Source organism: Sciurus vulgaris, assembly GCF_902686455.1.
Source record: "Sciurus vulgaris genome assembly, chromosome: 8".
NCBI classification, from domain to species: Eukaryota; Metazoa; Chordata; class Mammalia; order Rodentia; family Sciuridae; genus Sciurus; species Sciurus vulgaris.
Genome location: NC_136468.1, coordinates 134,113,564 through 134,133,488, shown reverse-complemented (window position 1 = coordinate 134,133,488; position 19,925 = coordinate 134,113,564). Strand labels below are relative to the sequence as shown.

Below are 19,925 nucleotides of genomic sequence, written 5' to 3'. Positions count from 1 at the left end.
CCATGGATGCAGGTCTGATGTATGGTCAAAGCTTAAGAAATGTCATTTTGTGGGCTGGGGCTGTAGCTCAGTGGAGGAGCACTTGCCTAGCATGTGTGATGCACTGGGTTCACTTCTCAGTACCATGTATAAATAAGTAAAGGCCCACTGACAACTAAAAAATATTAAAAAAAAAAAAAAATGTCACTTTGTCACAGCTAACAACTTCTAAATATGTCTGAAGTTTTTGTGATTTTAAACCTTAATATCTAACTTTAATAACTATTTCAATAATGAATAGTTCTAATAACTTTAAATAACTAATATTTTTAATAAGTTTAATAGCTAAAAGTTTAATAACAAACTGTAACAATGAATTCAGATCCCTGTGAGCTACAGGTAAAAAATATGATGTCACAGGGCTGAGGATGTGGCTTAGTGGTAGAACATTTACCTAGCACATACAAGGTCCTGGTTTCTATCCCCAGAACTACCAAAAAAATAAAAGCAACATAACTTAGGTTAATCATGTTACATATTTCAATCAAGATACTCTGAATGTTACATTTACGTTTTGTTGTTGTTGTTGCTGTTGTCTTTGATGCTGGGGATTGAACCCAAAGGTACTTTACCACTGAGCCCCAGCCCCAGCCCTTTTTATCTTTTATTTGGAGATATGTCCTAAGTTGCTTAGGACCTTGCCAAGTTGCTGAGGCTGACCTTGAACTTGTGATCCTCCTGAGTCCCTGGGATTATGCATATGTGCCACTGTGCCTGGCACATTTATGTGTTTTTTAAAATAATTAAAAATTTGTAAGCTGTGGGGTGGTGCGCATCTGTAATCCCAGATGTTCTAGCAAGACCCTGTCTCAAAATAAAAAATAAAAAGGGTTGGGTATGTAGCTCTGATAGAGCATCCCTGGGTTCAATCCTCAGCACAGTTACAAATAAATAAATATAAAATAAAATATTACAAAATTAATTTAAAATTTTAGTTATTCTATATTCAAATTTCTCTACTTCAAAAATGAATTTTTATAGCTGGATTTCTACGTGAATTTTTAATTTTTTTTTTTTTTAAGTTTTGGATAAACACAAAACGTTTATTTTATTTTATTTTTTTATCTGGTGCAGAGGATCAAACCCAGTGCCTCACACGTGCCAGGCAAGCACTCCAAACAAAAAATAGCTTCCAAAAACGAGAAGGTAAATTTCTCATGCCAGTGTCCTCAGGACAAAATTAGCTACGTGAAGAAACTGGTATTTGCCTTTAAATGCTATCTAGAGCACTCCCTCCACTCACAATTACATAATTCACTTTTTAAAATCATCACAAAACTTCTATAAAGAAACTACAGGTAAAACAGAGTAAAGCAAAGGCATATTAAGGTCCACAATGAATATCCATAAAAAAAAAAAGAAATAAAAGAATTACAACAGTGAGGATGATTACTTAACAAAAGAGAAATATGAGAAGGATTTTGGGCCACATGATTTTCCCTCTCAAAAACCAAACCAGGTCTGGGGGCAGCCATCAGGTGAGCCAAGATGGGCGCACACAAGTTCCTCCAGGAGCAGGGGAGGAAGAAGCAGTCGGATGTGATGCGCTTTCTTCTCGGAGTTCGCTGCGGGCAGTACCGCCAGCTCCCTATGCCCCACAGGGCTCCCAGCCCGACCAGGCTGATAAAGCGCTAAGACTAGGATACAAGGACAAGCCAGGTTACGTCATATACAGGATTCGTGGGCGCCGCGGTGGCTGCAAACGTCCAGTTCCTAAAGATGCGACGTATGGCAAGCCTGTCCATGATGGTGTTAACCAGCTAAAGTTTGCTGGAAGCCTTCAGTCTGTTGCTGAGGAGTGAGCTGGACACCGTATGGGGCTCTGGGAGTCCTGAGTTCTTACTGGGTTGGCGAAGATTTCACATACAGATTTTTGGAGGTTATCCTCATTGATCCATTCCATAAAGCTATCAGAAGAAATCCTGACACCCAATGGATCACCAGACCAGTCCATGGCGCAGGGAGATGCGCGGGTCGTGGCCTTGTAAAGGGTGGTTCTCACCCGTGCAGCTTGGAGAAGGCGCAATACTCTCCAGCTCCACTGTTACCACTAAGTAGGATGTTTGTAAAATTCATACCTAATAAACAATTTAGGACAGTCAAAAAAAAAAATAAAAAAACCAAACCAACAGGACCAAGAGATCTAGAGGGTGGGATCTAAAGGGTGTTAAACTTGATGATGTTGGAATTTGCTTTTAAAATCTATTTTTCCTGGTTCTAATAAGAACTGGGGGTGGGGGTGGGTTCTAAGAAACATACTGGCAGGAACAATTTGAGGGGCAAATCCAATTACCTCAGAGTTATTCTCCTTTTAACAGTAAGTTCTGATCCATGCTCTGTAGGTCAAGAGCACCATTCAAATCTCTCTCTGCCCCTTTTTGAACCATACTTCATCGCTGCCTCCTGCGTGTTGTGGGATTTCTCCTAAGACGCCCAGGGGCAGAGATTCCGGTCTCCACACAATGGCCCACCATTCAACCCGATTCTGCTTTGTCCCTAAACATTCATTCCCCCTGGCTCCTGCTGGGCCTGTTATATTCAGATATGAACTTTCCAGGAACCTGATCATGTCACAGGCCTTTTCCTGTATGACAAGCTCAATGCTAATCATGAATAGTGGGCTTTACACAGAGAGTTGTTAGTATTAGTCATGAAAAAAGTATGACTCCACATCCAGAAATAGGGCAAACTTGGCCTAAAATAGGCAAGTTGCATCTCTGTTAAATCCACCAGGCTATTACCAAGGTCTCTTGCTGCAAAGAACACAAGAGGTTTTCCTCAGCTATGTTCACCGGACATACTGGAAGCACAATATTCTGCCAGATTCAAGGTCTGAGGTTTGGCTTAATGGGGAGCCCTGGTACCCACAGGTGAATCAAAGGGTTTTCTGAAGAGCCAAAGCTAGACATCACTCACCCTCTACTATTCTTGCAATTCTCTTTACCTAGAGCATTTGAGAAGATTATCAAAGTACCAAAAAAATGTAAAGAATATTTAATTTTTCTTCTTTGGGACAGTGAGGAATATTTGGCAAATATTACAAATTAGAGATACACTAGGTGGTTTGCATTATTTTGCTGTAATTTACTCTCTGGAAACTAGTTTTAATGACCACATGAATCAGCGCCTACTGGCCCAAATTATATTTTATAAATGTGAGTTAAAGATTATCTTTCCACATAAAAGTGCCCAGATTGAAATCCCCTCTTCGCCATTCCTGAGAGAATGACACAGGCTGGTAGTAAAAGACCATCTTTGTGTAGAATAAATGGACCGAGGAAAATCTACTTTCCTCTCCCCTGCCCCTTTCTTCTTTACACACTAGAGCCAAGCCAAATGAGATGTTTTTTTCGTTTTAGAAATCTGATTAAGCAGACTGAGCAAAAGCCTGTTCTTCTGGTCTTTACAGTTGTCTCAATTTGGAGGCTGAATGAAGGCACGCTCAGGTTGGAAGATGGCGAAGCGGGGCCCAGCTGCCAGGCAGGAGTGGAGTTTACAAGTTAGGAAAGGCAAGCGCTGGGCCTGCAGAGCTGCTTCAGTGGCCCTTTCTTTTCCCTTGAGACATCAGAATGCAGACTGCTGCTCCAGGCATGAGGGAGAAGGGCCCCAGGTCCCCTGCAAACTTCCCTGTCACTCTACATGCACAAGCCTCCTGACCTGGGCAGTGAGAGAGCTGGCAGGGCAAAGAACAAGATTTAACAATAAGGAAAAAATAAGCTTGCAGACTGGTTAGGAATGAACTGTCCTTTTCTTCAGCTTTAGGAAACTCAAAGCCCTGTTCCTTTGGCATATTTTAAACTATATTCTAGGACTGGGGGTGCAGCACAGTGATAGAATTATCCAGCATGCAGGAGGTCCTGGGTTCCACACACACAAAACAGTTATAAAATTTACACTTACACACACACACACACACACACACACACACACACACACACACATATTCTAAATACTACATTAGTTGGCCCTCTGCATCCACAGGCTTTATACCTGAGGGTTCCACATTCATGGATCCAACCAACCATGGATGGAAAATATTTTGGAAAAAAAACACAACTGCATCCATAGTGGATATGAACACTTGTTTTCTTGTCATTATTCCCTAAACAATACAGTATAACAACTACCTATACAACATTTACATTGTATCAGGTATTATAAGTAATCTAGAGATAACTTAAAAGCATACGGGGGTGGGGGGATATGCATAGGTGATATGCAAATACTACCCCATCTTTTTTTTTAACCTATTTTTTAGTTGTCAATGGATCTTTTATTTATTTATATGTAGTGCGAAGTATCGAACCCAGGGCCTCACACATGCCAGGCAAGCACTCTAGCCACAACTCCAGCCCCCCTACCCCATCTTACGTAAGGAACTTGAGTGTTCATGGATTTTGGTACCTGTTGGGGATACTAGGACCAATCTCAGAGACTGAGGGATAACTACAGCACCAGATTCAGTTTAATTTCCATGCTTTAAATCTTCTGAAAAATCTTTCTACAATATTTTCTATCTTGTTTTTCTTTTGCTTTGTTTCATTTCTGCATTGTTTTAAAGTCATCGTTTTTTTCTTTTTTTGTTTTGTTTTGATCTTTTTTTTTGCTGGGCAGGGTGGCACACGCCTGTAATCCCAGCTCTTCAGGAGACTGAGGCAGAAGGATCACAAGTTCAAAGTCAACCTCAGCAATTCAGCAAGACCCTGTCTCAAAACTAAAAATAAATCAGGCTGGGGTTATGGCACAGTGGTTAAGCACCCCTGGGTTCAATCCCTGGTACCTGGTACCTAATAATAATGTTTCTTTTTAAGATTCCTCTATACCAGATACTCCCTAAAAGGTCAAAGTGTCCTTTTGCCTTGGTACTTTGCATATAATAACACTGAATTCAGGAATGAATGCATGAAACAGTTATAAAACAGATCTTTTAGTAAAAGGCTAAAAAACTCATTAAGAATTATTACTGTAAAAACAAACAGAATACTTTACCCTAATGTGGGTAAAGGAAATATCATATGGGCATTGTATAGTACTTAAAAAGTTATTTACTGAGTATCATTTTTTTCAAGGGAGCCGTTCAAAAACCAAGCAACATGTTATTATACTTTAGTTTTAATATGCTTAAGGAGGTTCATTCCAAAAAAATTTATTCCCCAAAATTCATTACAAAAAGTGCAAACTTCCTCCACTCCAGCCTGCTATTGAGCTACTGCCCTCTCTGCTCATGAAAGAATTAACATGAGGAAACTAACTGAAAGTAGGAATGCTCACTGAGCTTACCTATCCCAGGAACACCCAGGGAATGGGGTGCTAAGGAAATGAGCATTGCTGCTCCTGAAAGCCTCAAAAATGAAACTCCTCAGCCCAGAATGGCTTCTCCTTGCACCTACTTCAGGAAGTCCACCAACCTGAACTACCTGGCCTCTGGCTGTGACCTCCACTCTGTACTTAGAGCACAGGTCCTGTAAAGCACTAAACGGTACATTAGTCTTACTCTGGCAGGCAGGAATCTCGCAGTACTTCCAGTAGACACCATCCTCATGCTCCGCCACATAGCACCAGGGGCTCACATCTCCATCTGGGTTTCTGTTGGGGAAAAGGATACGACTGATAACACTGCTGATGTTTTAAGTTAACTGGTTCATCGCTTTTCAGTTTTACAGAAAAGGAACTGCTTTGGGTTCTGTGTTATTTCTAATAATTGGTATGTATTTCAATGTCATCTCTTATTAAGAAGGAAAAACAGGTTAATACTATAAGGATAAGCCTATCCACTCTGCCATGTAATTTAGAAGCTAGAGAGAAGTGAGCAAAGGTTTAAAAAATGCACCATGGTATGAGGACAACTGATCACTAAACCAATTGTGCCGGACACTGGCAACATGGAAGGTGGAGGTTTCAACAGCTGGGTGAACACAATGCCAATGAGAATGTGAACTGACGAAGAATGGCAATTTGACAATTACAGGGGTTTTTTTGGTTTGGTTTTGTTGGTACAGGGGATTGCCCCAGGTTACTTTACTACATTGAGCTACAGACCCAGTTCTTTTCACTTTTTATTTTGAGACAGGGTCTCACTAAGTTGCCTAGGATGGCCTTAAACTTGTGATCCTCCTGCCTCATCCTCCCAAATTGCTGGGATTACAGGTATGAGCCACCATGCCTGGCTTCAATGGTAAATTTTTAAATGGTAAAATAAAATTCACAAAATAATAGACCCCACTGGCAAGTTCCCACCAGGATCAAGACAGTCACCTCACATCTGATAGAAATGGGTCCTTTTTCTTCCTCAAAACACTGACCCCTTAGAAATTCTGAAGAAAAAAGTGCTGAGTCTCACTTAGAACCTTGATCTTGTCATTCTGGCACAAACTTCAGATATAGCAATTTGTTCTTGTTGTTATTTTGCTGGGAATTGAACCCAGGGTCTTGTGCATGTGAGATAAGCACTCTACATCCCCAGTCCACAATATTTTTTAAAGATTTATTTCCACATTTCTAAATAAGAACAGCTTGGAATAAATGCCCTTCAGGACCTTTTCAACTCAGAGAAGTCATGTGACACTGTTTCAGAGGATCAAAAAATGGCAGGGGCTACTGGGCACACAGAGAGGCCTGGCCTCTCTTCACCACTTCCCAAGGTTCTTTTATTTAGACTCAGGATACTGGAAACCTAACACTCCAGTTAGGCCGGAAATGGGCATAAAGACCCCACAGCGGGAGCTTTGGAGCAACCCCTATCAGGCCTGAGCGGGATAAGCCTATTGTGTGGTCCAGAAGATAAGCTTCCCTGAGGCACAAAGGGTCCTTTTATTTCTTGTGCCCATAAGCAGGTGCCAGCACCAACTCTGCTCTTCCCAGTCTCTGCCTTCCCCTCCAATCCAGATACCTCCAACCCAGCCCAGAGAAGAACATTCCCATCACTTGCCAACTTGGACATCTCAGATGTGATGGGTCTGAAAAGTTGCACAAGACAAACATGGTGTCGGGTGACAGCTGAGAAATCAAAGTGGGAGAACTTGTACAAAGCCCTTGTTTAAACAGTACTTCACTGTCATTTTCCTCCCTCTATTCAGTGGTCAGCTTTGATGTAGTATTGGGTAAAGCCCTTAGAAAACAACTGTTTATTATCAATGTCAAAGCCATTCTGAAAAGCATCAGAATAGCTTAAATAAAGAATGAGTAAATTCATCCTTATTTCATTGTAAGTGCTAAGACAAAAGGCCTGGACTCTCTGATGTGATAATAATCAACAATTTCAGCCTCCCTTTTTTGAAGTATAAACTGGTAATTCAGGTCTGGAACATTCCATCAAATCAAAGGAGAGGGTTGCAGCTGGCTGGGGCTAAGGAAAAGTGCTCCTGGCCCTCAATGATCTCTTAATGGATATTTACTGTGCATTTCTGGAAGCCTGTGAGTAGACATGGGTGCTAATCTATCAGGAAAAATAAAATTTTTCATATAAATAAATTATAAATATATTTAGTTATAATTTAAGTCTCATTGGAAGTTTAAAATTTAACTGAAAGTCAGACATAAAAATGAGACCTCTGTGGGGCATGGTAGCACATGCTTGTAATCCCAGTGGCTTGTGAGGCTGAGACAGGAAGACTGTAAGTCAAAGCCAGACTCAGTAACTAACTCAGCAAGGCTCTAAGCAACTCAGTGAGACTCTGTCTCAAAATAAAAAAGGGTTGGTGATGTGGTTCAGTGGGTAAGCACCTCTGGGTTAAATCTGTAGTACCAAAAAACAAAAAACAGGAGCTCTTCTGAGAAGACATGCTTGATAGAAAGCAACAGAGTAATAGAATAAACCAAAGGTCTACTACCAAGAGACACTTTAGAGGTTTGGGGGTATAGTGGTAGAGCCCTTGCCTACCATGTTGGAAACTCTGGGTTCAATCTCCAGCTAATCAGAATGGAGGAGAAACAATAGCAGCAGCAAACAGGGACGGTGTATCTGTCCATGACCTTAGCTATACTTGGGAGGCTAAGGAAAGAAGATCATGGGTGGGCAATGCAGCAAGACCCCATCACAAAAAATAAAACACAAAATAAAAAACAAATAAGAAAAAGAAAAGGAGATACACTTTACAGTAAGAGATAAGTGCCTATGTAAACATAAAAAACAAAGGCTTGTTTTTCTGCCTAAACATCCCTCCCAGCCCGAACGAACTATTCTTATGAATAGAAAAATTAGGGGAAGGTAATATGCCAGAAATAGAGTGTGACTAAATTTTTTAGTCACATTTTGCATTAATTTAATGTAAAAAATAAATTAATATGTACAACTTTGAAAATAAAATGAAAGAATTATTTAGTGAATATATGTAACTTTAACAATAAAATACAAAGATAGCAAAATGGGAGTAGCACATATAAAATGGTAGGACTTGGCGGGGAGGGTTTCAGGCAAAGAGGTGAAAAGGGAGATTTTATCTAAGCAACAGATATCTGTATTGTTTGAGACAAAATTTTTGGAACAAGTTTTCAATACTTTCATAACAGCAAATGAAAAAATAAAGCAATAGCAACTGTGGAGGGATGGTCACTTGACATAACTTAGGACAAAAGTGATGGAAAGAGCTGAGGTACAAGCCTGAAGAAAACAGAATGCAAGCCTGGTGACGTTGAGACAACCACAAGGGCCCTGGAGTGCTAGCAAAGGTCCATGGAGGGCAGAAGGTAAACAATGTGGCCCATGCAGTGCAGGAATACAGGTATTGGTTCAGCTGGGTCAACAGGGCCATATGGTTGAGAGGCCAACATACCTATGGAACCAGGGACACAGAGTATAGCTCAGCAATCATTTTTCCCTGTCCTGGTTCAAGAGTCGAGAGGCAGCCTTTGCACCTGTCCTGATAATGATAAAATTCAACACATTGCTAAACTGTGAGTCATGTACTCAGGACCATGGGTGTAAGTAGCTAAAAGATACAACCAAAGATGCTAAGAATCTTTGCTCTGGTCCCTACATAACAGTGATTCTTATCTTGTTTCCAGCACAGATAAGTTTGAGAACCTGATCAAAGTCATGGATCTTTTCCCTAGGAGATCATGAATACACATCTGAAGCACAATGGATGTTAGATTAAGAGCTTGAGCTAGCCAGGTATGGTGGCACACACCTATAGTCCCAGCTACTTGGGAGGGGGACGCTGAAGCAGAAAGATGGCTTGAGCCTATGAGTCCAAGACCAGCCTCAGCAACACAGCCAAACCCCATCTGGGGGAGGAAAAAAAAAGAAAAAAACAAAACCTTGCTGAAGTCACACAGGAGATGAAAAGTAAAGAAACACCTTAGTCTATTGAAAAGAAGTAAAGAGCACGAATCTGATGAATACAGCTGCTCCCAGGGTTTTCCTTGTCTGGCTGGCAGTCAGCTTCCCCTCCTAAGAAGCAGAGGGAGGTTTAGGTCCTAGAGAGTTTGAATAGTACATTCTCATCAGCTTCTGAAGCTTTGCTGTCTGTGAATTGTCCACTGGTAGCCAACTAAGAAAACCTTCCCAAAGAGACAAGTTAGTGATCAGAGAATAGCAGTGTCTAAAAACCAGTATCAAAGCAACTAGATTGAAAATAGCAGATTGTGTGTGTGTGTGTCTGGGTAAGGTGTGAGAAGATTTAAAAAAGAGTGACAAGAAAGGCTTTCTGAGTTGGCCAGAAGGAGGCAAGAACATTTTCCTTGTCATGAGCAGGGTTGGAACAAGAGATCAAAGATTTATCTCTTCCAGTACCATGGCCCCATCTTACCTGCAATAGTTATGCTCGCCCAGGCCGCCCTCCCCATTGGGGTATTTCAGAGTGTTGTATGGATGCTGGAAAGTCTCGTTCCAGAACAGACATGGCTTCCCACCTTGCAGTGCTGTCCAGTTCTGTGTTCCCCTATAATCCGCACCATTGGCTGTGAAACACTCTAGGACAAAGAAAAGACAGAGCATACTAATTTTCTGGTGACATTTATAGTCTACTCCTTCTCAGGTTGATGTTTTATCTGTTTTGTTTGGACCAAACTGGAAATGGAGAGTGTTTTGTTAGATCCTGGACACTCTGCAGTTAATAGTGCTAGGGTTGAGTAATCTGAAAGAAAGTCCCTGCAAATGCTAGGCTAATCTTGGCACTAGCTTGTTGGGACACTAGGACATTTTCCCCTAAAGTATACAGATCCCAACTAGGATATAAACAGGAAGCTGAAATGTACTGAAGCCTATAAAGTGAACCAGGAAACCCCCAAATCTGGGAACAGTTGGTAACTGCCATGAATGTAGATTCTGGGTACTCGGAGGGGGTCATTGCTCTCGCCAGTGTCTCTGTGTGGTAACTAGAACCAGGTCACCAGCTGTAACTGAGCTCTTCTCCCCTACAGTCTGAAAGGCTGCACTGACACTTGGATTTAATAAGACCATCGGATACAGCAATGCTTTGGAATCCCAATCACACAAATCTGGGAATGACTCACATTCCCTGATAATGAGGAACAGTCCTCCCCATGCTGTCTGAGATAGGTGCAACAAAACGGGCGGTGGACCCAAGGAAGGGAAGACCAGAGTGGCATTTTCTCTCACCTCTTTCTGAAAGTCTTTCCTACAGGTTGCACAGAAAATGGTCTCGGGCCCCATTTCATAAAGTGGCAAATCCTTGCAGGTGCAATCATGTGCTTCTAAAATCTGCTTCTCAGACTCTGGGGGGATGGGAACTGAGGCTGACAGGCTTCCACCACATATTGTATGCATTAAACTCACAGAGGTTCATGAGAAAGGCACAGTACAAAGAGCGATTTTTTAAAATTAACTTAGTTGAAACTGACAGAGAGAAGCACTTCAAACACTTCTTTAAGATGTATCACTAGAAACCTGACAGTCTGGGGGAGTTACGCTGACATTCTTAGTTTTCTTTCTTCCCTTCATGGCATGCAGTGACCTATAACTTCCGGTACTAAGGACTCTGAACGCCATCTCCTGTTGGTGAGCGTATATGCCTACCCAGTCTATTCATCGTGTGGACATGAGCACACTGATATTCTGGAATATATTACTTTTACTATTTAAAAACTATCCACACATCTCCCCTCCTGTTCCCCCTTCCTCCCACCATGCAGACCCTGTGTGTTGTCTGGAATGGCAGAATTTTAAAGACAGCCAAAAGAATTTGGAATTCTAGGCTACATGGAAAACACTAGCAATTTAGTCAAGTTTGGTGCAACACTCGTATGCGACACCAAGTGGGACTCATTGTGTACCATGATGGACAGGCCTCCACCAAGAGTGTACATAAATAAAAAAGTTCAAAGGTGACTGAAAGAGGCAGCTCAGCACCGCATGACATACACTAAACCAAGAGGCTCAGCTTTGGCTTCATGTTTGGGACTTGCTGGCCAGCTGTGTGACTTTGGGCTACTCGTTATCATCCACATGGGCTACATCGTGCTCTACTGCATGCCAAGCTCCATTCTAAGAGCTTTACAATGTCGATTCACCACCAACCCAGTAGAAAGTTACCCTTCATAGACTCCATTTACCAAGGAGGCAAGTGGGATACGCATCCTACACTGCCTCTCACAGAACCTTCTCCACACCCTCCCTACTCTCCCATTCTCTCCCTCACGATGCTCCCCATTCATCTGCAAGTCCTGTTGATGTTCTTAAATACATACCTTGAAACTGCCTTCTCCCCTCTACCTTCAGTGCCACTGTTTTAGTCCCATTATCACAGAACAGTCTAGGCCTCACAATTTTCCCTTTTTGTCCTTCTACAGTCAATTCTCCATACAGAGCTCAATCATCTCAGGGGAACAAAAGCCCTTGGAACACAGCGCAACTCTCCAGGGTGTCTGTGGGGCCTGCGTGATGTGGCCCCAGCCCCTACTTCCCCAGGCTCTTCCCATAGTCACTGGCCATGCTCCAGCCACACTGGTCTGCTTTTAATTCTGTGAACACACCACACTACTTCCTGCCCGAAATGTTCTTCCTCTAATACTTCCTGTTGCAGACTAAATGTTACCCCCTCGGAAAGCCCTTCCCATCATCTCCACTGCTCATTTTCTGCCCTGTTTCACAGCACTTATTATCACTAAGAATATAAGATCAGCCCTGAATGTCCAAAGGTTCTGCATCCACCAAGTCAACCACCCAAAATATTCAGAGACAATACTGCATCTTCACTGAACACGTGCAGACCATCGTTTTTCTTGTCATTCCTAAGGAGTACTGTATAACAACTGTTTACATAGCATTTACATCATATTAGGTATTATAAATAATCTCAACAGGATTTAAAGTATATGGGAGGATGTGTGCAGGTTATATGCAAATTCTATGCCATTTTATATAAGAGACTTGAGTATCAGCAGATTTTGATGTCCTTGGGCTTCTGGAACTAATACCCCATGGATACCAAGGAACAATTGCATTTGATCTCTGATAGAGAAGTGGGGGAGGTGGAGAGAAAAAATATGAACATGTGTAGTATGTACCAAACCAGAGCCCTATCCCAAACCCAGGCTAGGGTAGGATCCAAAATCCTGCATTTCTAAAACACTGCCCAGCTGGGCACGGTGGTGTACATTGTAATCCCAGCAGTTCAAGAGGCCGAGGCAGGAGGATCACAAGTTCAAAGCCAGCCTCAGCAAATTTAGCAAGGTCCTAAACAACTTAGTGAGACTGTCTCAAAATAAAAATAAAAAAGGGTTGGGGATATGGCTCAGTGGTTAAGTGCCCCTGGGTTCAATCCTTGGTACCCAAAAACAGCTGCTACCCAGGTGATTCTGTTTCATCATCAGCTTTGGGAGCCCAAGACTATATGATTCTAAGAACACCAAGGCAAACTTTGCCAGTTGCTAGAATTTTAATTGTATGTGCTAATATAACTTTTCCTCCTATCAAATCTTGCATATAAAAACAAGAAGTTGTACACTTTAAGTATATACAATAAAAAATAAAGTAAAAAAAAAAAGAAGTGGTGAGGAGCCTGAAATGCAGGCCAACCAATGGGCAGCCTGGCAACGCACAGCAATCTGCAGGTCACGTTCCCAGAGGCTCGGATGACTTGATTTGTAATACAAAAGAACGTGGCAGCCATCCATACATGTGACCGACCTCATGAATGGGGATAAGATGTTGGCTGAAAGCAGGAAAGGGAACGTGCAGGCTTGTCTGCTTTGGTCTGTTCCTCTGGAACTCAATCTTATTTTCAGGTACACTAGGGAAACTAAGGCAATGTACCAGATTTTGTTTTTCAATATTTTGTTTTAGCTGTAGGTGGACACAATACCTTTATTTTATTTTTATGTGGTGCTGAGGATCAAACCCAGGGCCTCATGCATGCCTGACGAACACTCTACCACTGAGCCAAACCCCAGCCTCAATGTATAAGATTTTAATGATGATGAATTTTTTTAAAGTTATTCACTTTTTAAAATACTTTTATTTTATTTATTCATTTTTGTGTGGTGCTGAGGATGGAACCCAGTGCCTCCATGTGCTAGGCAAGTGCTGTGTCACTGAGCTACGACCTCAGTCCCTATTTTTTTATTTTAACCAACTTGCCCAGTGCATGTACACTGTGGGAAAAAAGAAAAACAAACCACAGTGTCCTGGATTTAAAGTTATCTCTGCATCTTGATTTCATCAGAACACTAGGGTGTGTACTAGGTAATGAGGACCCTCCCTCCCTTATTTTCTATTGCTATGAAACTGACATAATCTTTGGCTAGATATGCAAGGAGTGGCTTAAAACAACAAACAAATAAAACAGCACAGGGTCCCTTGTATATTTATGTATCCAGTAAAAGAGAACGAGTGAAGGCCACAGACCTAATATCTAGGACATTATTCATTAATTCAACAAATATTTATTCAGTACTTACCATGTGTCTGGCACTGTCCACAGCACTGGAACCACAGTGGTGAACAAAGACCCTGTATTCACAGACCCCACATGCTAACAGGGGAGACAGGCTCACAAGAAACCAGTCAAAGTTAATAGCATAGTGACAAGGCTATCGGACAGGACGGGGGAGGGCGGGCCTGGAAGGAGCAGGTATCTGAGCAGAGCTGGAAAGTGGGAGGAAGCAAACTGAGAGGCGGATCTGGGAAGAGCATTACTGGCAGAGGGTGTGCAAATGTAAGACCCCTACAAGGAGCAAAGTGTGCGCGCGCGGCAGGTCTGGGGGACTATAAATCTGTTCCTCTTACCTGGAGTGGAAGAAGTGAGTGGGGAAGGGCAGGCAAAGCCAGGACAGGTAGGGTCTTGAGGGTTAAATAAACTAGATTTTGGATTTTGTTCTAATTGTGAGGAGAAGGCACTGGAGAGTTTTGAGCAAAGAAGAGGAATAATCTGATTTATCTTTCAAAGAACTCCAGCTGTGGAGAGGAAAGAGGCAGGGAGACCAGGGAGGGGAGAAGGACAGGCTGGAAGAAAGAGTGGTCTGAACTAGGCTGGCAGCTGTGGGATACCCAAATATATTCTCCTTCTCTGTATAATTTTTTTCTTTTATTTTTTTTGGTGTTAGGGAATCAAACCCAGGACCTTGCACACGCTAAGCACATGCTCTACCACTCAGCTACACCCCTGGCCCTAGATAGATTTTGAAGGTAGAGCCAAAAAATATTTCACAGGAGTCTGAATATAGAGTCTGAAAGAAAGAGCAGAACATGAAGGATCTGGGCCTGAGCAACAGGTGAGCAAGGACGCTATCCACTCTACTGGAGAGGGCTCAGGAAGGACAGAGTTTTGGGGGTGTGTAATGAGGGTCTGGCTTAGGAAAGGTGAAGTACGAGACACCCTTCAGAAAGCTGAGAGTGGACATAGGGTATGCAGAGGGCTACACGAGGCAATAATTGAGGAAAGAGGCCAGGCAAGAGCTAGAAATGTGGCAGTCCCCAGCACTTCCTTGTGAACTGAACAAGGTTAGTGTGCAGACAGAGAGGTCATCTGGGGCTGCAGCACTGGGGCCCTCCAGCATTTCCAACTTAGCAACAATGACTGAGAAAGTGCAGCTTCCCGGTTAGGAGGAAAGCTAAGAGAGCTCTTATCAAGAAGCCATCTAGCAACAAAGTGATCCGGGATGGAAAGCACATGTGAGGAGCTCAAGAATCAGGCTTCACTCTGTTTTATGGTTTATAAACTGCATTTTAGATTCTTCACTTGCAAAATGGGCAGTGGGCATTAGATTATCTGCAGCTCAAGGAGTTGGAAGAATTGGAGGTTGTGTAAGTAAAGCACCTAGCACCAAGCAGGGCATACAAGAATTATTATTATGTAATTATAAAGGTATAAAAATAATCAGACTGTATTATAAGTTGGAAAATTAATTATCATGATAATATAGCTTATTCTAATGCATAAAAATAGTTAGCTATAAAAACGCAGTATAGGGTTGGGGTTGTGGCTCTGTGGTAGAGCGCTTGCCTAGCATGTGTGAGGCAGTGGGTTTGATCCTCAGCACCACATAAAAATAAATAAATAAAATAAAGGTACTGTGTCCATTACAACTAAAAAAAAATTTTTTTAAACGCATTGTAACCTGAGCGGCTGGGTACATCATTCTATCACAATTTGTTTAAAGTTATCAGGCTACCATCAGGGTAGAAAACATATATGTTTGAATTCTATGTTTAATGCTAGCAGTTAATAAATAAGAGGTAGGAAAAATGATATAATGGAGTAAACAGGCATTTCTCAATCAAACTTTCAGCTGTAAATATGATGAAATACATTTCATTTATATATGCTATTGAAATCACAAAAATTCAATATTTATACTTATAGTAAGTGAGGAAAACACAAGGTAAAAGTGCCAAATTAAGATGGGTGTGGTGGCACACACCTGTAATCCCAGCCACTGGAGTCTGAGGCAGGAGGACTCCAAGTTTGAAGCCAATCTCATTTACTCAGTGGGATCCTGTCTCAAAATAAAAATTCTAAAAAAATATTTTAAAGGACTGGGGATGTTACTTAGTGGTAGAGAACCTCTGGGTTCAATCCCCAGTGTTTAAAAAAACAAACAAACAAACAAACAAACAGAAAACTGTTAAATTATACATGTACCCTATTCCCCACCCTCCCCATACACGCTGGAATTGAATCCAGGGCCTAGTGTAAGCAAGTGCTCCAGCACTAAGCTACATCCCTATCCCCTTTTTAAATTTTTATTTTGAAATAGGTCTCCCTAAGTTGCCCAGACTGGCCTCAAACTTGTGATCCTCCTGCCTCAGCCTCCTGAGTACATGGATCCTATTTTTAAAGTTCATGTTTAAAACTGTAACAAGGCCTTTCAGCTGGAACAAACATCTTCCACTAATTCATCAAAATGATGAAAAACACAAAGACCTTATAGAAAGCATGGAACTGTTCTTTTGGCAATATACATGCAGATCTACAAGTAAGGTGCAGGCATGGAAGAAATGGGTGCTGTTCAAAAAGGCACACCCACACACAATACCGTGGCAAAGCTGGACGCCTACAGGATGACCCAGCATGCTCCTGGCACTGCCAGAAACAAACAAGTTAAGGGCAAAATTCTTGCCAAGAGGATTAATATGAGGATGGAGCATATGGAACACCCCAAGAGATGAGATAGGTTCCTGAAATGCATAAGGAAAAAGAACAGATAAGGAGGGAAGCCAGAGAGAAACGGATGTGAGTTCACCTGAAGCACCAGCCTGCTGTCCCCCAGAGAAGCACACTTTGTGAGAAACAGTGAAAGAAATGTGAGCTTCTAGAATAAGTCCATATGAATTCATGGCATATTTGGTGTAAAAAATTAAAAGACCCCTGAACTAAAAAAAAAAAAAAAAAAAAAAAAAAAAAAAACACGAAAGAAAGAAAAAGAAAGTAAAAATTGTACAAAGGTTATTTTAAAACAACGAAAACTTGACATATGTGAGCTAGTGCAGCAGTTAATCTACAAGACATTCTATTCCTTAATGAGATTTAATAAAGTTGAAGAATATACTCTCCATGAAGTTCTATAACCAAGTCATTCCTAATTATAATGCTATAATTTTTCCCCCCTAGTTCTGGGGCTAGTACCTAGGGACTCCCATATGCTACACAAGCATTTTATCACTGAGCTACACCCCCAGGACTTTTTTAAATTTCTTATTTTGAGACAGGGTCTACCTAAATTGCCTAGGCTTGCCTCAAACTTGTGATTCTTTTCTTTTGCCTCACCTCTCAAATAGCTGGGATGCACAGCTTATAGTTGCTTATAGTTTGGAACTTTTTTTTTTTTTTTTGGTACCAGAGATCGAACCCAGGGGCTCTTTAATGAGCCACATTCCCAGCCCTTTTTATGGTTTGAAACAAGAGTCCCACTGAGTTGCTTAAGGTCTCACTAAGTTGCTAAGGCTGGCATTGAGCTGGCGATCCTTCTGCCTCAGCCTCCCCAGCCACTGGGATTATAGGTGTGCAACGCCATGCCTGGCTAATTTGAATCTTAAATGTCCCCCAGGGGTCAAGGTGTGGTTCCCAGCCTGTGGCATTTTTGAGAGGTGGTGGAACCTTTAAGAGATGGGGCCTAGTGGGAGGTCTTTCAGTCATTGGGGACATGCCCTCAAAGACAGCAGTGGAACCCCAGCCCCTTCCTCTTCCTCTCTTTACTTCCTAATGAACTGAGTTGTTTGCTCCACAATACGCTCCCACCACCATGTGCTGCCTCACCACAGGCCCAAAAGCAACAAGGCCAAGTGATCCTTAACTGAAATTTCCAAAGCTTTGAAACAAAATAAATCTTTTCTCTTTATCAGTGAATTATCTCAGGTATTTGTCACAGCAATGGAAAGCTAACACATTATTTGTCTAAAACTACACTACTGAGAAACAATATTTTTCTCATAATAAGTCTAGAAGATTCCTGATTTTCTGATAGAATTGGTTGGATCTCTATATGTGCTGCTTGTCCATCAAAGTCAAGTTTCTGTCTACTTGGGACAATTTAGCACCTCTATTGATCTTATGTTGGAAAATTCTGTCTGGTTTTGGCCTACTTTAGAATCACCATGAAGCAATACACATTAAATTCAGTTCTAGCATATTAAAATAAGACAGTAAAGAATATTTTCCACTGGGAATATCTCCTATTCTTTCTAAAATGTTTATGAAATTTAGTAGGTAGTTTATAGAAGTGCAAAGCTGTAGGTGGAAAGGCTCTTCTTACTATTTAGAGCTCAGCATGACAGTGTTGTCAAACGTTCACACAACACACCTGCTGCACTGCTGGCTTTCAACTATAGACTGTTGCCCAGTGGGAACCTGTGGGGACATCTTCAAAGTTCAAATTCCTGGACAAGCTGCCCCTGCCCTCGGACATTTAAAGCACTACAGGATTCTGATTTCTGTTCTGAGCAACTCTACGGTAAAGGGATAGGTAATCTTGGGAAGGCAGTGGTTTCCAACACTTTTCCCCATACCACGGAGGTGACACTACCCCATCTTTCACAATGGCTCTCCAAAAGCAGTGATTTCTGTGATCACGTGGAGGGAGGTTATCAGATCCACAGTAGAGAGAGGAGAGTTGTCAGGGGACCCCACTATAGTACATACTGAGAATCATTAGCATAAAGAAGAAATACCACCAGATAATTATATAAGTAGCTGACACTGTATGGTTTGAGCTTGGGTCCTTGGTTTTATCCTTGGTTTCCTCACTTACAAAATGAGGGGATTTGACCCTGAAGGCCTCAATGTTCCATTAGCCTAAATTCAAACATCTATAATTTCAAGATCTAACAAAGTGGAACTAAGATTCAAAAGTCCACGATGATGGAACCAGAAATAACTGATGGTTAAAAATCTCTTCCAGGCTTAAAATTTTCTAAATTCTACTTGTTTCTCCAATGGAAGTAAGATTTCTATGGAGGGAAGGGGAAAAAAAAAAACCTGTAGAGGCATTTAGGTCCTCCTTTTGCTTAAAGAAGCTGCATCTTCAACAAATAAATTGCAACAAAGGAAAAAAAAAAGAGAGAGAGAAAGAAAGAAAAATGGGAAAGGGGAACAGGGAAACCTAAAGATTAATACAGACTTAAAACTCATACTTTCTAAATTTACCTTGTTTAGGTACTGACTGAACTGTAAAAAATACTGATAAGACGACCAGGGACATTTGAACACTGACTGCCTGTTCGATGACACTGAAGAATTACTCCTTTTTTAGGTGCAGTAATGGTACTATTTACTATGTTTTTTAAAAGAATTCTTGCCAGGGGCAATGGTATATGCCTGTAAACCCAGTGACCAGGGAGACTGAGGTAGAAGGATTGCAAGTTTGAAGCCAGCCTCATCAACTTGGTAAAGCACCTTTGGGTTCAATCCTCAGTATAAAAAAAAAAAGTCTTCTTATTATTTAAAGATACATACTAAAACGAGAAGACGAGATGATATCGGAGATTTGTTACAAAATAACCTACGAGGAAGGTGAGGGGTACATGGGTGATAATTGTGGAAGCTGGGGAAAGGATATAGACTCTCCTTTAGACTCTCCTATTTTTTGTACATGTTCTAAAATTTCCATAATAAAAAATTTTAAAGGACATCTTGAAAATAGTTACTAGCCTCTCATTTTATAATTAATCTACCTTAGTTTCTTTTCATGCGCTGCAAATTCAATTAACCATAAATCCAGCCATCTAAAATCAAGACAGATATTCATGTATTACGTTCTTGGATTATGTATTAACTGTGCAAAATGACCACAGAACAAGCTGCACTTTTGCCCAAAGTAGAATTACCACATAAATAATCACTGTAATTTTTTAAGCATCAGTAGCTTTTCCATTAAAATACCTTTAAGATCTTTATTTTCATTTAAGGAGACAGTGTCCTCAAAACACTCACGGGAGGCCGGTGGTGTGGCTCTGAGGAAGAGAGTGCACAAGGCATGCACAAGGCCCT

General features: G+C 41.4%; 1 protein-coding gene and 1 pseudogene across 3 annotated transcripts in view; one reads left to right on the top strand and one right to left on the bottom strand.

Moving 5' to 3' along the window:
* KREMEN1 (kringle containing transmembrane protein 1) overlaps nt 1-19,925 on the bottom strand; it is a 63,095-nt gene that overhangs the window by 34,197 nt on the left and 8,973 nt on the right. For both annotated transcript variants that reach the window (XM_079151386.1, XM_079151387.1), the window contains exons 2-3: nt 9,789-9,951; nt 5,534-5,625 (exon numbers count right to left, since the gene is read on the bottom strand). In XM_079151386.1, the coding sequence (XP_079007512.1) occupies nt 5,534-5,625; nt 9,789-9,951 (255 nt within the window). The remainder of the gene's footprint in view (nt 1-5,533; nt 5,626-9,788; nt 9,952-19,925) is intronic.
* LOC306668222 (large ribosomal subunit protein eL15-like) lies at nt 390-5,523 on the top strand (annotated as a pseudogene). Its single transcript has one exon. The product of its transcript is annotated as a large ribosomal subunit protein eL15-like (transcript).